At 44.5% G+C, this 14,351-nt stretch overlaps 1 protein-coding gene across 3 annotated transcripts in view; it reads left to right on the forward strand.

Annotated features, from left to right (window-relative positions):
* The window catches only part of LOC139540689 (arf-GAP with coiled-coil, ANK repeat and PH domain-containing protein 2-like), a 120,471-nt gene that overhangs the window by 36,655 nt on the left and 69,465 nt on the right, over nt 1–14,351 (forward strand). For all 3 annotated transcript variants that reach the window (XR_011668254.1, XM_071344553.1, XM_071344554.1), the window contains exon 2: nt 12,140–12,197. Coding sequence is in view for 2 of the 3 variants with exons in the window: in XM_071344553.1 (XP_071200654.1) it covers nt 12,140–12,197 (58 nt within the window). In the remaining variant the exon portion in view is untranslated. The remainder of the gene's footprint in view (nt 1–12,139; nt 12,198–14,351) is intronic.

Below are 14,351 nucleotides of genomic sequence, written 5' to 3' on the forward strand. Positions count from 1 at the left end.
TTCAGAAGTTTAAGGAAAATGCGTATCACTGATCCGTGTTGTTATCATCTTGGGCAAAATAATGAATGTTCTTATAAGTTCAATACATTTGGTTGATTTCCAACTAAGTTCATTACATTTTGAAATATTGTTGAATCTGTTTTAATGTCTGGATTCTCTGCAACACAGATTTTGTAGGGCCCTGGGGATTGTCCAATTTAAAATAGGCCACCACACTCTCTCCTCCTACGGGCACCATATTCCTTATTTAGTGCACTACTTTTGACCAGGGCCCTAACTAGTATTTTCGGTAGGTGAGGTAGAATCTATGGCTTCAGCTGGAATGTGCAGTCTACCATCATATTTGATATCGGTCTATAATGCATTGTGGAAGTAGTCACCAGTGGCAGCCCATGTCAAGCTATAACTGCCCAGCAGAATTATTGTAAAGCAAACAGGGTGGGTGAAGTGACAACGCAATCATAGCTCTTTGGACTCAGCCAGCTCCTTATGAGAGAAACTAATTTCGAAAGCTCTGACTGTGAGGATGCATGCATCTGTAAAGAGGCTTGTACAACTCTCGACTGTTTGTGTTATATTTAGAGTTCGGTGTAGATGCATAAAATAGTTGTTTGGCTCCATTTTTTGGGGGGGCCGGTAGCCAGAAAATATATTTTGAACATAATTCCATTCTATTACTACTTAGTGTCATTGCTGTCTATCTGTGCATGTCTTTCACAAACACACAGCCAGACACAGAAAGACAGGCACACGCACAATTTCAGTGAGATGGTTAAAATACCCTAACATGTTCAAGGGGAGCAGGGGCTCCTCTTCAAAGCATCCTCTGACTTTGGGACGAGTTGACAGAGACATGCTTGCATCTCGTTATTCTCACTCCGTGGCCAGATGTTGTGGCATAGCGGTGCTGTGCGGGACATGACAGCCATAGAAACAGCTAGAGGGGGTTTGGATGGACCCTCCCGCCTGGTCCACCCTGGGTGTCACTGTAATCCCACCCCCATCTTCATTTGATTATGCTGGGTGCACCATACAATCCCAATGGCAGCACATTCAACTAAAACGACTAAAACGACCCCGGGGGAATAAGCCCGTATTCCTCAATCGCTTTTTCAGACCGTCACTGATTCCTATCGGTGCCTCATTGTCCTGATGAGGAACCATAGCTAGGATGTGTGGAGAGAACAAGATAAGCTTTCACTGCAGTATGTGTTCGCAGGACTGTGGAAAAACCCCAGGCCGGGACTACAATTCTGCACTCAGTAACCCATGTTCTTTTCACTCTATTTTCATGCCATAGGCTTTGTGCCTAATTACATCAGTAGTTTAGGCCTTAATTAACGATTCTGATACTAGGCCGCATTGCAGAATGTCTATGTTCTGCCACATTTTTATCCCCACCTTGTTATCTCAGGACTCAGTATGCCATCTGGGATAATACCTTGAGCAGACATACGGCCAGGTTTGTCTGGCCAGCAACAGCCAAGAAGGGGGAGGGTCTGAACTCAAGGTTGCTTGAGCATACAGTCAGCACTTTGGCTGTGCTGCAGCCTGCATAACGGCGGGAGATCATACTGACTCAAATCTCTAGCCACTTAATAATAAAAAATTGGATGTAATAAGTGTATCACTAGTCACTTTAAACAATGCCACTTTATATAATGTTTACATACCCTACATTACTCATCTCATATGTATGTACTGTACTCTACCATCTACTGCATCTTGCCTATGCCGTTCGGCCAACGCTCATCCATATATTTATATGTAGATATTCTTATTCATTCCTTTACACTTGTGTGTATAAGGTAGTTGTTGTGAAATTGTTAGATTGCTTGTTAGATATTACTGCACGGTCGGAACTAGAAGCACAAGCATTTCGCTACACTCGCATTAACATCTGCTGACCATGTGTATGTGACCAATAAAATGTAATGTGATTTTGAGATCATTCCCTTGATATTAAGGAGAGGCTTGCTGGGTGCCATAGTCTTAATATGGAGCTCCAGAATAGATTGAAAGTGATTCCTCAAATGACGCCTATGCTTGGTCCTCTTTATGTTGTGAACTTGTGACGTTATATCAGGGTTTTCAACTCCTACCCTACGAGGTCTGGAGCCTGCTGGTTTTCTGTTCAACCTGATAATTAATTGCTCTCACCTTGTGTCCCTGGGGGGGCAGCTTCTTTTACTGGGGTGTGTGTCGTAAGGATAAGGAGCGATCACCTTCACCAGACAAGATCTGCCTTTATTCTCTTGCAAATAGATTGGTAAGACACTGCAACGAGCTAAGCTTGTACTGTGTCCATCTTCCATTCTACTATCTGTTCATTTTAGATATGGTGAGGCCAAAGTGCTAACATCACAAGCAAATGCATTTGTGGGGGATTTATCAGTGTTCTGTCGCAATGGTCTCCAATTTCTTTCAAGGACATGTCCCCAATATGCAACAAGTAGGGCTGGACAGCATTGTGCATAATTCTGAGCTATTGCTCTGCTGTTCTGAGCTACTGCTGTTCCCATAAGGGCTCAAGTCTGTCCGTCTAATGGAGATTCTCAAGCGACACCACTGTTCTTAATAAAACCTTGAGATGCTGTTATTCCAGTTTCCGTTTCCTCTCCTGTGGCATTCTGCTGCTGCTGCTCCAAGTATATTGTTCCCAGGAAGGCCAAGCTGTGTCATGTTTATTCTAGCAAAATGCCAGATATAGGCCCGTGGCGTTGTGGCATCTCTCAATCTGGCCGTGTGTGTGCAGGGTTTTTTCTGTATCAAAAAGGGGCTTAGGTGGTATGGGTGCGATCAGCCCAGCTGAATTTTAGAGAACGTTTTAGATAACCCCGTCTTGGAGGTGTAGCAAAATCTGTGAATTTAAGGCAATTTCCTGCAACCATACACATTTCTCCATTGAGCTGAGAGACATTTCTGCAGTTTAAAAGCTAGTTTTCTGTAATTCTATGCATTTTGCCATGTCTAATGCTATGCTATTTTGCCCAATCAAAATAACAAAATCAATAATGCTAAATTCATTGTTTTGGGAGTTTTCAATTCTTCCTGACTGTCTAGATTTTATTTTGGTGATTGATAGTTCGCAAAGATAATATTATAAAAACAGTATACATTTATATTTTCTACATACATAAATAAAGGTTAAATAAATAAATAAAATAAATAAAATACTGGTTTTTGACATTTAATTTTACACTGAAAGTGTTTTTCCATCCCGGAAATGTCAAAAGTTTGAATACACCTACTCATTCAAGTATCTTTCTTTATTTTTACTGTTTTCTACATTGTAGAATAATAGTGAAGACATCAACTATGAAATTTATTTTTTATTTTATTTTATTTCACCTTTATTTAACCAGGTAGGCAAATTGAGAACACGTTCTCATTTACAATTGCGACCTGGCCAAGATAAAGCAAAGCAGTTCGACACATACAACAACACATAGTTACACATGGAGTAAAACAAACATACAGTCAATAATACAGTGAAAAATAAGTCTATATACAATGTGAGCAAGTGAGGTGAGATAAGGGAGGTGAAGGCAAACAAAATATATATATAAATAAAAATATAAAAAGGCCATGGTGGCGAAGTAAATACAATATAGCAAGTAAAAAAAAAAACACTGGAATGGTTGGTTTGCAGTGGAAGAAAGTGTAAAGTAGAGAGAGAAATAATGGGGTGCAAAGGAGCAAAATAAATAAATAAATACAGTAGGTAAAGAGGTAGTTGTTTGGGCTAAATTATAGATGGGCTATGTACAGGTGCAGTAATCTATGAGCTGCTCTGACAGCTGGTGCTTAAAGCTAGTGAGGGAGATAAGTGTTTCCAGTTTCAGAGATTTTTGTAGTTCGTTCCAGTCATTGGCAGCAGAGAACTGGAAGGAGAGGCGGCCAAAGGAAGAATTGGTTTTGGGGGTGACCAGAGAGATATACCTGCTGGAGCGCGTGCTACAGGTAGGTGCTGCTATGGTGACCAGCGAGCTGAGATAAGGGGGGACTTTACCTAGCAGGGTCTTGTAGATGACCTGGAGCCAGTGGGTTTGGCGACGAGTATGAAGCGAGGGCCAGCCAACGAGAGTGTACAGGTCGCAGTGGTGGGTAGTATATGGGGCTTTGGTGACAAAACGGATGGCACTGTGATAGACTGCATCCAATTTATTGAGTAGGGTTTTGGAGGCTATTTTGTAAATGACATCACCGAAGTCGAGGATTGGTAGGATGGTCAGTTTTACAAGGGTATGTTTGGCAGCATGAGTGAAGGATGCTTTGTTGCGGAATAGGAAGCCAATTCTAGATTTAACTTTGGATTGGAGATGTTTGATGTGAGTCTGGAAGGAGAGTTTACAGTCTTTTTTAAATTTTATTTCACCTTTATTTAACCAGGTAGGCTAGTTGAGAACAAGTTCTCATTTGCAACTGCGACCTGGCCAAGATAAAGCATAGCAGTGTGAACAGACAACACAGAGTTACACATGGAGTAAACAATAAACAAGTCAATAACATGGTAGAAAAAAAGAGAATCTATATACAATGTGTGCAAAAGGCATGAGGTAGGCAATAAATCGAATAATTATAATTTAGCAGATTAACACTGGAGTGATAAATCATCAGATGATCATGTGCAAGAAGAGATACTGGTGTGCAAAAGAGCAGAAAAGTAAATAAATAAAAGCAGTATGGGGGGTGAGGTAGGTAAATTGGGTGGGTAGTTTACAGATGGACTATGTACAGCTGCAGCGATCGGTTAGCTGCTCGGATAGCAGATTTTTAAAGTTGTTGAGGGAGATAAAAGTCTCCAACTTCAGAGATTTTTGCAATTCGTTCCAGTCGCAGGCAGCAGAGAACTGGAAGGAAAGGCGTCCAAATGAGGTTTTGGCTTTAGGGATGATCAGTGAGATACACCTGCTGGAGCGCGTGTTGCGGGTGGGTGTAGCCATCGTGACCAGTGAACTGAGATAAGGCGGCACTTTACCTAGCATAGCCTTGTAGATGACCTGGAGCCAGTGGGTCTGACGACGAACGTGTAGCGAGGGCCAGCCGACTAGGGCATACAGGTCGCAGTGGTGGGTCGTATAAGGTGCTTTAGTAACAAAACGAATGGCACTGTGATAAACTGCATCCAGTTTGCTGAGTAGAGTATTGGAAGCTATTTTGTAGATGACATCGCCGAAGTCGAGGATCGGTAGGATAGTCAGTTTTACTAGGGTAAGTTTGGCGGCGTGAGTGAAGGAGGCTTTGTTGCGGAATAGAAAGCTGATTCTTGATTTGATTTTGGATTGGAGATGTTTGATATGAGTCTGGAAGGAGAGTTTGCAGTCTAGCCAGACACCTAGGTACTTATAGATGTCCACATATTCTAGGTCGGAACCGTCCAGGGTGGTGATGCTAGTCGGGCGTGCGGGTGCAGGCAGCGAACGGTTGAAAAGCATGCATTTGGTTTTACTAGCGTTTAAGAGCAGTTGGAGGCCACGGAAGGAGTGTTGTATGGCATTGAAGCTCGTTTGGAGGTTAGATAGCACAGTGTCCAAGGAAGGGCCGGAAGTATATAGAATGGTGTCGTCTGCGTAGAGGTGGATCAGGGAATCGCCCGCAGCAAGAGCAACATCATTGATGTATACAGAGAAAAGAGTCGGCCCGAGAATTGAACCCTGTGGTACCCCCATAGAGACTGCCAGAGGACCGGACAACATGCCCTCCGATTTGACACACTGAACTCTGTCTGCAAAGTAGTTGGTGAACCAGGCAAGGCAGTCATTAGAAAAACCGAGGCTACTGAGTCTGCCGATAAGAATATGGTGATTGACAGAGTCGAAAGCCTTGGCCAGGTCGATGAAGACGGCTGCACAGTAATGTCTTTTATCGATGGCGGTTATGATATCGTTTAGTACCTTGAGCGTGGCTGAGGTGCACCCATGACCGGCTCGGAAACCGGATTGCACAGCGGAGAAGGTACGGTGGGATTCGAGATGGTCAGTGATCTGTTTGTTGACTTGGATTTCGAAGACCTTAGATAGGCAGGGCAGGATGGATATAGGTCTGTAACAGTTTGGGTCCAGGGTGTCTCCCCCTTTGAAGAGGGGGATGACCGCGGCAGCTTTCCAATCCTTGGGGATCTCAGATGATACGAAGGAGAGGTTGAACAGGCTGGTGATAGGGGGTGCGACAATGGCGGCGGACAGTTTCAGAAATAGGGGGTCCAGATTGTCAAGCCCAGCTGATTTGTATGGGTCCAGGTTTTTCAGCTCTTTCAGAACATCTGCTATCTGGATTTGGGTAAAGGAGAAGCTGGGGAGGCTTGCGCGAGTAGCAGCGGGGGGGGCGGGGCTGTTGGCCAAGGTTGGAGTCGCCAGGAGGAAGGCATGGCCAGCCATTGAGAAATGCTTGTTGAAGTCTTCGATTATCACGGATTTATCGGTGGTGACCGTGTTACCTAGCCTCAGTGCAGTGGGCAGCTGGGAGGAGGTGCTCTTGTTCTCCATGGACTTTACAGTATCCCAGAACTTTTTGGAGTTAGAGCTACAGGATGCAAATTTCTGCTTGAAAAAGCTGGCCTTTGCTTTCCTGACTGACTGCGTGTATTGGTTCCTGACAGTTGCATATCGCGGGGGCTCTTCGATGCTATTGCAGTTCGCCACAGGATGTTTTTGTGCTGGTCGAGGGCAGTCAGGTCTGGAGTGAACCAAGGGCTATATCTGTTCTTGGTTCTGCATTTTTTGAACGGAGCATGCTTGTCTAATATGGTGAGGAAGTAACATTTAAAGAATGACCAGGCATCCTCAACTGACGGGATGAGGTCAATATCCTTCCAGGGTACCCGGGCCAGGTCGATTAGAAAGGCCTGCTCGCAGAAGTGTTTTAGGGAGCGTTTGACAGTGATGAGGGGTGGTCGTTTGACCGCGGACCCGTGGCGGATACAGGCAATGAGGCAGTGATCGCTGAGATCTTGATTGAAGACAGCAGAGGTGTATTTGGAGGGCAGGTTGGTCAGGATAATGTCTATTAGGGTGCCCATGTTTACGGATTTAGGGTTGTACCTGGTGGGTTCCTTGATGATTTGTGTGAGATTGAGGGCATCAAGCTTGGATTGTAGGACTGCCGGGGTGTTAAGCATATCCCAGTTTAGGTCACCTAACAGAACAAACTCTGAAGCTAGATGGGGAGCGATCAATTCACAGATGGTGTCCAGGGCACAGCTGGGAGCTGAGGGGGGTCGGTAGCAGGCGGCAACAGTGAGAGACTTATTTCTGGAGCGATTAATTTTTAAAATTAGAAGTTCGAACTGTTTGGGCATAGACCTGGAAAGTATGACAGAACTTTGCAGGCTATCTCTGCAGTAGATTGCAACTCCTCCCCCTTTGGCAGTTCTATCTTGACGGAAAGTGTTATAGTTGGGTATGGAAATCTCAGAATTTTTGGTGGCCTTCCTAAGCCAGGATTCGGACACGGCAAGGACATCAGGGTTGGCAGAGTGTGCTAAAGCGGTGAGTAAGGCAAACTTAGGGAGGAGGCTTCTGATGTTGACATGCATGAGGCCAAGGCTTTTTCGATCACAGAAGTCAACAAATGAGGGTGACTGGGGACATGCAGGGCCTGGGTTTACCTCCACATCACCCGAGGAACAGAGGAGTAGTAGGATGAGGGTGCGGCTAAAGGCTATCAAAACTGGTCGCCTAGAGCGTTGGGGACAAAGAATAAAAGGAGCAGATTTATGGGCGTGGTAGAATAGATTCTGGGCATAATGTGCAGACAGGGGTATGGAGGGGCGCGGGTACAGCGGAGGCAAGCCCAGGCACTGGGTGATGATAAGAGAGGTTGTATCTCTGGACATGCTGGTCTCAATGGGTGAGGTCACCGCATGTGTGGGGGGTGGGACAAAGGAGGTAACAGAGGTACGGAGAGTGGAACTACAGGGTCCATTGCAAACCAAAACAATGATAATGATAACTAGCCTGAACAACAGTATGCAAGGCATATTGATATATGAGAGAGACATACAATAAGGCATAAAGTGATTGCAGGTCTTGATTGGGAGAGCTAGCTAAAACAACAGGTAAGATAACAGCAGCAATAACAGGGTGCTAGTCTAACACAGCAACAACAGGTAAAAATGGCGACGACTCGGCAGAGAGGGTCGGATTAACTACACACAGATCCTGAGTTAAAGCACAGAGCCGACAGATAAAACACAAATAAACAGAATGGAGTACCGTGAATTAATGGACAGTCAAGCATGCATCAGCTATGTAGCCAAGTGATCATAGTGTCCAGGGGGCAGCCGTAGATGGAGCAGGGAGGCCTCCACTAAGCTAGCACGCGGCGTTTAAAGTTAGTAGCCCGGGGGGTGGTCTGCTCAGACGGAGGGGGTCTGCTCAGACGTGGTCGTGTCGACAGAGAATCCAAGCCGGATGGCGAAAGAGAGGTTGTGAATTATAGAATTGTGTTTGCTAACTGGTGCTAGCTTCGTGGCAGTGGCGCTAGCTGCGCTAGCTGCAAGCTAGCTGTGAGGATCAGAAGTAGTGGCTCAGGGATTACGGCAGGAATCCGGCGTTGTTGTCGAGAGACAGTCCGATGCTGGTAAATTGGTGAGTAATATCCAGGCTAATAACAGGGCTGGTGTCTGTGCAGAAGGTAAAAGCTACTAGCAGCGGCAAAAAAATGGCTAAATTAGCTTGTAGCTGATTTAGACCAGTTGTGATGGATTGGCAGGGCTCTGTGTCGGCAAAAAAAAGGTCCAGTCCAATTGGCAAAGGAGGTATTGTAGCCCAAGAATTCGCTGGTAGACCTCTTCGGCTAGCCGGCAGATGGGCCTAGCTCGAGGCTAGCTCAAGGCTAACTGGTGCTTGCTTCGGGACAGAGGTGTTAGCCAGTAGTAGCCACTCGGTTGCAGCTAGCTAGCTGTGATGATACGGTGTAATTGTCCAGAGCTTGCGTCAGGAATCCGGTGATGTGGTAGAGAAAAAGCAGTCCTATATGCTCTGGGTTGATATCGCGCTTGCAGACTGGCAGGTATTGGCCCGGTATTGAAGCTGGCAGTGTCCGAGTTGAGGGTGAAGACCGCAGCAGTGGCTAACTGACTACTAGCTAGTAGCTAGTTATCTGGCTAGCTTCTGATTGGGGTTACGGTTCTAAAGTATAAAAAAATAGCAGGTCCGTACCACATTGGGTGAGGCGGAATGTAGGAATGTATATTCAGTTCCTAGATGGAAAGTGAAATTAAAATATATACGAAATGTATACGAAAAATACGAAGACTATTTACACGGGACAAGACAAGACAAAGACACGTCCTACTGCTACGCCATCTTGGATACCGAGTCTAACCAGACACCTAGGTATTTGTAGTTGTCCACATATTCTAAGTCAGAGCCGTCCAGAGTAGTGATGTTGGACAGGCGGGCAGGTGCAGGCAGCGATCGGTTGAAGAGCATGCATTTAGTTTTACTTGTATTTAAGAGCAATTGGAGGCCACGGAAGGAGAGCTGTACGGCATTGAAGCTCGCCTGGAGGGTTGTTAACACAGTGTCAAAAGAAGGGCCAGAAGTATACAGAATAGTGTCTAGTAGTGAAATAACACATATGCAATCATATAGTAACCAAAAAAGTGTTAAACAAGATACTTCAAAGTAGCCACCTGTTGCGTTGATGACAGTGTTGCAAATCTTGACATTCTCTCAACCAGCTTCACCTGGAATGCTTTTCAAACAGTCTTGAAGGAGTTCCCTCGTAAGTTGGCTGCTTTTCCTTCACTCTGCGGTCCAACTCATCCCAAACCATCTCAGTTGGGTTGAGGTCGGGTGATTGTGGAGGCCAGGTCATCTGATGCAGCACTCCAATGCTCTCCTTCTTGGTCAAATATCCCTTACACAGCCTGGGAGTGTGTTGGGTCATTGTCCTGTTGAAAAACAAATGATAGTCCAACTAAGCGCAAACCAGATGAGATGGCGTATCACTGCAGAATGCTGTGGTAGCCATGCTGGTTAAGTGTGCCTTGAATTCTAAATAAATCACAGACGGTGTCACCAGCAAAGCACCATCACACCTTTTCCTCCATGCTGGGAACCACACATGCAGAGATCATCCGTTCACCTACTAAGACATGGCGGTTAGAACCAAAAATCTCAAATTTGGACTCATCAGACCAAAGGGCAGATTTCCACCGGTCACTGGCAGTGCTCCTCCTGCTCAAAGGCGGAGGTAGCGGCCCTGCTGCTGGGTTGTTGCCCTCCTACGGCCTCCTCCACGTCTCCTGATGTACTGGCCTGTCTCCTGGTAGCGCCTCCATGCTCTGGACACTACGCTGACAGACACAGCAAACCTTCTTGCCACAGCTCGCATTGATGTGCCATCCTGGATGAGCTGCACTACCTGAGCCACTTGTGTGGGTTGTAGACTCCGTCTCATGCTACCACTAGAGTGAGAGCACCGCCAGCATTCAAAAGTGACCAAAACATCAGCCAGGAAGCATAGGAACTGAGAAGTGGTCTGTGGTCACCACCTGCAGAACCACTCCTTTATTGGGGGTGTCTTGCTAATTGCCTATAATTTCAACCTGTTGTCTATTCCATTTGCACAACAGCATGTGAAATTTATTGTCAATCAGTGTTGCTTCCTAAGTGGACAGTTTGATTTCACAGAAGTGTGATTGACTTGGAGTTACATTGTGTTGTTTAAGTGTTCCCTTTATTTTTTTGAGCAGTGTATATATATATACACTACCGTTCAAAGGTTTGGGCTCACTTAGAAATGTCCTTGTTATCCATGAAAACATACATGAAATGAGTTGCAAAATGAATCGGAAATATAGTCAAGACGTTGACAAGGTTATAAATAATGATTTTTAATTGAAATAATAATTGTGTCCTTCAAACTTTGCTTTCGTCAAAGAATCGTCCATTTGCAGCAATTACGGTCTTGCAGACCTTTTGGCATTCTAGTTGTCAATTTGTTGAGGTAATCTGAAGAGATTTCACCCCATGCTTCCTGAAGCACCTCCCACAAGTTGGATTGGCTTGATTGGCACATCTTACATACCATACGGTCAAGCTGCTCCCACAATAGCTCAATAGGGTTGAGATCCGGTGACTGTGCTGGCCACTCCATTATATACAGAATATCAGCTGACAGCTTCTTCCCTAAATAGTTCTTGCATAGTTTGGAGCTGTGCTTTGGGTCATTGTCCTGTTGTAGGAGGAAATTGGCTCCAATTAAGCGCCGTCCACAAGGTATGGCATGGCGTTGCAAAATGGAGTGATGGCCTTCCTTCAAGATCCCTTTTACCCTGTACAAATCTCCCACTTTACCACCACCAAAGCACCCCCAGACCATCACATTACCTCCACCTTGCTTGACAGATGGCGTCAAGCACTCCTCCAGCATCTTTTCATTATTTCTGTGTCTCACAAATGTCCTAATTTGTGATCCGAACACCTCAAACTTAGATTCGTCTGTCCACAACACTTTTTTCCAATCTTCCTCTGCCCAGTGTCTGTGTACTTTTGCCCACCTTAATCTTTTCTTTTTATTGGCCAGTCTGAGATATGGCTTTTTATTTGCAACTCTGCCTAGAAGGCCAGCATCCCCGAGTCGCCTCTTCACTATTGACTTTGAGACTGGTGTTTTGCGGGTACTATTTAATGAAGCTGCCAGTTGAGGACTTGTGAGGCATCTGTTTCTCTAACTAGACACTAGTAATGTACTTGTCCTCTTGCTCAGTTGTGCAACGGGGCCTCCCACTCCTCTTTCTATTCTGGTTAGAGCCAGTTTGCCTTGTCTTTCTGATCAATTTCATGTTTTTTTAATGGGCAATAATGTTGCTTTTCTTCCAAAAACAAGGACATTTCTAATGACCCCAAACTTTTGAATGGTAGTGTATATTAGGTTGATTAAATGGTAGAAAAAGTATCTTCCCTTTTTCCTCTGCTTTTCGCTTCCTTTCTTCGTCTGTCCTACGCATTGCCCCACCTTCACGTGGAATGCTAATTTCAGTCTGACTAACCTTCCAGTGCAAAGCAATGTATCGACTGTTCATTTTCCCTTGTAGCTTGTTTGCCATTGACTGTTTTATCTATTGAAATGTAGCAGCCCCTTCTGCCAGTAGAGTGACTGAAATGTGTTGTTTTTCTCCTCATAGGGCCACTGTAGAGGAGGTGGAGGGGGATGTCGGGGAACTGGAGTCCAAACTTGACAAGGTGAGTAGGGTCTAGTTTTTGAGTAGGCTTGGGCGGTATACCGTACATACAGGGGTATTTAGAAATAGCCACAGGATGGTTCAAAACTATTTATTTGTAACGCTCGTCGTTGGAATGAGAAGAGGAGGACCAATGCGCAGCGTGGTAAGTATCCATTTTAATAAGAATACTTGAACTATGAACAAAAACAATAAACTGACAAACGACCGAGACAGTTCCGTATGGTGAAACACAGGCACAGAAAATAACCACCCACAAAACACAAAGAAAAACAGGGTACCTAAATATGGCTCCCATTCAGAGACAACGACTGACACCTGCCTCTGATTGGGAACCATACTAGGCCAAACACAGAAACAGACAACCTAGACATACAACATAGAATGCCCACCCACATCACACCCTGACCAAACAAAACATAGAAACATACAAAGCAATCTATGGTCAGGGCGTGACATTATTTTAAGTTTTTTTAATATATTAGAATATTTGTTGCTAGCCTACTTAGTCAACTTGGGCAATATGTTAAGAGATAAATCTGATTGCATACTTCATTTCAACTGTTACTTTGTTTTACATTATAAAGCTTACCGTAGTTCCTCAGAACAGATGAGCCAGTCAGGTGTTTATTTTTAAATAGTCCAGCTGTGTATTTGGTTTAACTTGCTAGTTAGCTAATTAAGTGGCCGAATCAATAAGGAGTTGTTTTGTGTTTTTAGCGGCTCCTTGTGTACTAATACGGTACTACCATAAATCCTGGGATGAGGGAAGGACAGTATGACGATATGAACATTCGGATACCGCTCAACCCTAGTTTGGAGCAATGATGATGGAAATCCTATTGTTTGCATTATGAACCACTCCCTGTTTATAAAAACCCTGTGTCTCGGTCCCCTATAACTGGCCTGAGATCAGTACGAGATCACACCGAGTGAGGGGGTGAGAGTCAAGAGAGGTGTGATGAAATCCCACTGGTAGGTCTATAAAGACCCTGCAGCCAGTCACTGGAGTATTTCAATGGTTTGTTGGTGGAATTTACTTATTTTTTGCAAGTTCACTCACTGATCCTGGATCTCCTGTGATTGCCACTGCATTTTTCTAGTCTCCCACCCTTTGGTCATCATGTATCGGACTCATTCCATACCCTGGTGTCACTTCCCTGTTGCGTTGTAGTGGAAGGATCTGCTCCAGATGGGTTTGGTGTGACAGCAGGGTGGAGGCTAAAGTTCAGTCTTTTCTTAGAAACTAAGCCTTGCCATTGAGATAGAGAAAGCCCTCCACACAGCCAAGTTGAATATTAAAACAACACAGGCTTTATTGGGCCAATATTAAGTCTCTTGAAGCACATTTCCCCTTGAATGTAAAGTAAATACACTTCAGACAATAACATCCCCTCATTCCGATAATTTACTATGGTGAAATTGTCTAAATCAGGGATGGGCAATTGGCGTCCCCCTTTTGTAGGCCCGCGGACCAATAAAAAAAATTACAAAACATTTTTTTTGGGGGGGCTCAGTCGGGGTCTCATTTGTACTGTTACACAAGGTGCAATTTCAAATTTGGTTGTGCATCAGCAGTCACTTAAATAGCCCATGTCAGCATTTTTTTTTTTTAGATTGGTAATATAATAATGGTCTAGCGGCCAGCTATCTAAACATGTAATAAGCATGGTTGAATTACCGACCGGGGTGGGGCCCATTTGATAATTAGTTATCATATTTAAAACTGCAAACATTTGCCTCCACCCTGTGACAAAATGTGTAGAATTGCAGGAAATGAAGCACGTGAAAGCTGGGGACCTCTTTAAAATAGTGGCCAGTCAACTCTGTTTTCACACACGATTGCGCAATGACTGGGATTATCAGAACATATGTTTCGCTAAGCTCTGTAGGCTTGGGCGCTCCAACACTGTTCCAGGGGTCCTATGCGCTTAATTATTTGGTCACATTAGTTTTGATACTAACCTTATCAAAACATATAGGCCTATGGGCTAGGCTACATGAAACATGCGACTATGATTTTTAATATAGGCCATCAAAACTATTGTTTTCTCATGCAATTGCATACCCTATAGAAATGTTGAGCATTATGGGCTTATAGGATCACTTATTTCATTCCATACATCAACCAGCTATGAGGAGCTGGCTCTTGCTG

This window comes from Salvelinus alpinus, chromosome 16 (assembly GCF_045679555.1).
Source record: "Salvelinus alpinus chromosome 16, SLU_Salpinus.1, whole genome shotgun sequence".
Classification (NCBI taxonomy): domain Eukaryota; kingdom Metazoa; phylum Chordata; class Actinopteri; order Salmoniformes; family Salmonidae; genus Salvelinus; species Salvelinus alpinus.